Source organism: Frankliniella occidentalis, unplaced genomic scaffold (assembly GCF_000697945.3).
Source record: "Frankliniella occidentalis isolate FOCC.00 unplaced genomic scaffold, Focc_3.1 Scaffold35, whole genome shotgun sequence".
Taxonomy (NCBI): domain Eukaryota; kingdom Metazoa; phylum Arthropoda; class Insecta; order Thysanoptera; family Thripidae; genus Frankliniella; species Frankliniella occidentalis.
In genome coordinates this window covers 1,943,158-1,946,069 of record NW_026267165.1, presented here as the reverse complement: position 1 = coordinate 1,946,069, position 2,912 = coordinate 1,943,158, and the positions used below count along the sequence as shown (strand labels likewise).

Sequence of the window (2,912 nt, the reverse complement as noted above, 5' to 3'; positions counted from 1 at the left end):
CTTGCTCTTTGGCAAATCGAGGACGAGGACGCCCATTGGTATTGTCTTGTCCTCGGCGGGGTGCTGGAGGCGCGGGAGGCTGCACCAGGGGTTTGACGAGGAGCGCATCTTGTTGCGAAAGCGCGTGCACATGCACACACACACACGCACACACACTCATTCACACATATCTCACGAGTGTCACATTTCGTCAGCCGCAGGAGTCACTGCTTTATGGCTGTTTGGCGGGTGTGGATGCTGGTCATGCGGGCCTGGCCTGGCACCCCCCTCCCCCCCTCCTTACCCCGACCCCACCCACACGTGTATGACAACACACACCTCTTTTCCATAACCCGCTGCGGCTGTCGTCGATTTCGGACATGGATTTCGCATAAACTGCAAATGAATTCCCTTATTATCATATCATGTTATAACACGCCCTAAAGGTGTCATAACGATCTTCCTCCACCGTGTCAAGATTCAAGAACACTCTCCTTCCATTTCTCTGCGTGTGCCGTGCGGTGTCGCCCTCTCCTCCAGTCTGCCTCTCCCTTGCCCTCCCCCTCCCCACCTCTCCCTCCAGAGAGGGTGTCGCAACAACTGGTCCCCTCGGCGGCACGTCCAGCAGCCTCTAGCTAGGAGCCCATTGAGCCTGGAGGGAGAGGTGGAAAGACGGGGGGGGGGGGGGGGGTACTCCATGTGCAGCGACCACGTTACAGGCGTGCGCATGGTGGTCGCGGGGGTGGCGTCACAACTCAACGACGCCGCCGCCACCCGCAGCGCGCCCGTTCTCAGCGGGTCAATGAGCTTCTGAAAAGTTGTACACACCGACATTCAAAGTCGGAACTGCGACTTTTTTTTAAGAAAAAAATTACAAAGCTCGTCGAAATGCAATGTTCAAATATTCGGAAAAATAATTGCAAAGTTTCGCAGAAATTACAAGTGACACTTTCAAAACGAGTCTTCCCTAAATTTTTGAGATTAAATAGAAATTCTCGAAATAATTAAAACGCAAATTTGAAAAGTTTTACTGAAAATTCACGACGGATGAACATACACAACAGTTATTGAGTCATACGATTTCCCCTTGGCTCCGGGTCACCACGCCACCACCGGGGCTCTCACCTGCCACAGCCAGTAGCAGCTCACGGCCGCGTACGCCATCGCCCAGGGCGTCCACCACCCCGCCGTCAGTGCCATGATCTCCTCAGTTCGCGAGTCCGGGGCGGTCGACAGCCGCGCCGGCGGGCCCGGGGGGCGATGCACCAGCTGCGGCGGCGGAGCTCCCCACTCGCGGCCGCGGACCGATAACGCGACCGCTGAGCTCGTTATCACTCGCGAGGCTCCCGGCGGACGTTCGGCACCAAAGCCCACTACCGTCTGGTCCGTGAGGACTACTACTGACGCCCTATTGGCGGCCGCAGCCTCTGCGAAACGTTCTCACTCCCCCGCTTCCGCCAGCGACGCCGACCCTCACGATGGCGCTAGCGATGATTGGCTACAAAGCGCGCCGAGCCCTTGTGGCGGGGCGGCGGTGGTGGCGCAGACCGCAAGCAGCAGCGGCTGCCATTTCCTCCTCAACTCCGCGGCCCTTCGCTTATTCGCGTCGACTGCGGCCCGGCTCAAGGCGCACCTCCTCTCCTCGCTGGAGGCCCGCTACCTTCGCTTCCGCAGCGTCACCACTACAGTGCCACGACTATCGAACACGGAAACTTTTTTTAGGGAAGTGTCAGCTAATTTGTCTGTTTTTATACCCTTTTTATTTTAAACCAGATGGTACCTTGACAAAGGTATCGGCTAGCTTTTCCTCTCGATAAGGAGAGAGAAGCAAGCGATAGACCAGGAAACAACAATTTTGAACCTATAAAACGGTATTCTTGAAACAAGGCGCAATGCGTTTCTTAGCTATTTTTACCTCAATAATACAAACTTAAGACAAATGTCGTAAAAATAAAGTAAAAATGTCCCTTGATTGACTAAATTTTCTTGAAAACAGTGGAAATAAAATACCTTAAACCAAGTTCAAAAATTACCTCGTAGTTTTTAAAAAGAAATGTTCTTGGTTTCGGGATGGATACTATTTTCTGGGTGTGGGCGCTGGGGGTGAACGTGTCCGAGTGAGTGAGGTTCGCGCCAGGCGTGCGTGCCAGGCTCCCGGACGTAAGATGCTCCACACACAACAATTCATCGGTACAAACCGATAAAAGTTCTTGACTTACATCTTTGCTTTTGTCCGTGTACAGAGCGTCCGTCCCGGCGGGCTGGCTTGGGTGCACCCCCCAGGGCGCCTGTCAATCTGGAGTAGGCAACCCTGCACGACATCGCGGTCTGACGGGACGGCCTACCTCACAGGCGCTAGAGCCAGAGCGAAACCCAACCCACACAACGGCGTTGTTTGCATCATGATTTATGTTTTGTAAATATGTCTCATGACTATAAAGCCTAATCTTTCCCCCGATACTCACCCGCCAACCTTTCCACAAGACCAAGACGCGGTTCGGTAAGACTTCAGTGAGGTCCAATAAGGCTCTGTTGCAAAGCAGCGAGGCACGAAGAAGGCTCGCGCCGAGGCTTGCGCCGAGGCTCGCGCCATTCCTGCGCACGACCTGCACCAACCTGTGCTGTCATGGTTATAAATCTGCAGTCATCCCCAGCAGCGAGCATCCACACTGTAATAATAAAGTTGTTGTAGTCCACAATGAGGACGTAACGCCAGCATGCAGCATTAGCAGCGCCAGCCTCGCCTGGCCATTCGCGCGCCACTTCCTACATCTCAGAGCTATAGCTGGAGCTGCTGGAGAGCGAAGGTCCCCCCTCCCCTCCCTTTTTAAAGGTAGTCCATTGTGGCTAATCTACCCGAATATAAAATTTTCCCGTTTCGGCCCCGTTTTGACAGATCACTGCTGCTGCTGCGCTCGGGTGTGGTGGCGTGT

General features: G+C 54.3%; 1 protein-coding gene across 2 annotated transcripts in view; it reads right to left on the bottom strand.

Annotated features, from left to right (window-relative positions):
* The window catches only part of LOC113212465 (uncharacterized), a 23,700-nt gene that overhangs the window by 18,415 nt on the left and 2,373 nt on the right, over positions 1 to 2,912 (bottom strand). Inside the window, exon 1 of one of the 2 annotated variants that reach the window (XM_052266053.1) lies at positions 1,105 to 1,910. The exons of the other annotated variant lie outside the window; for it this stretch is intronic. Coding sequence (XP_052122013.1) covers positions 1,105 to 1,179 — 75 coding nt within the window. The 5' untranslated portion in view covers positions 1,180 to 1,910. Of the gene's footprint in view, positions 1 to 1,104; positions 1,911 to 2,912 lie in introns of those variants that run through there. 2 annotated transcript variants of the gene reach the window in all.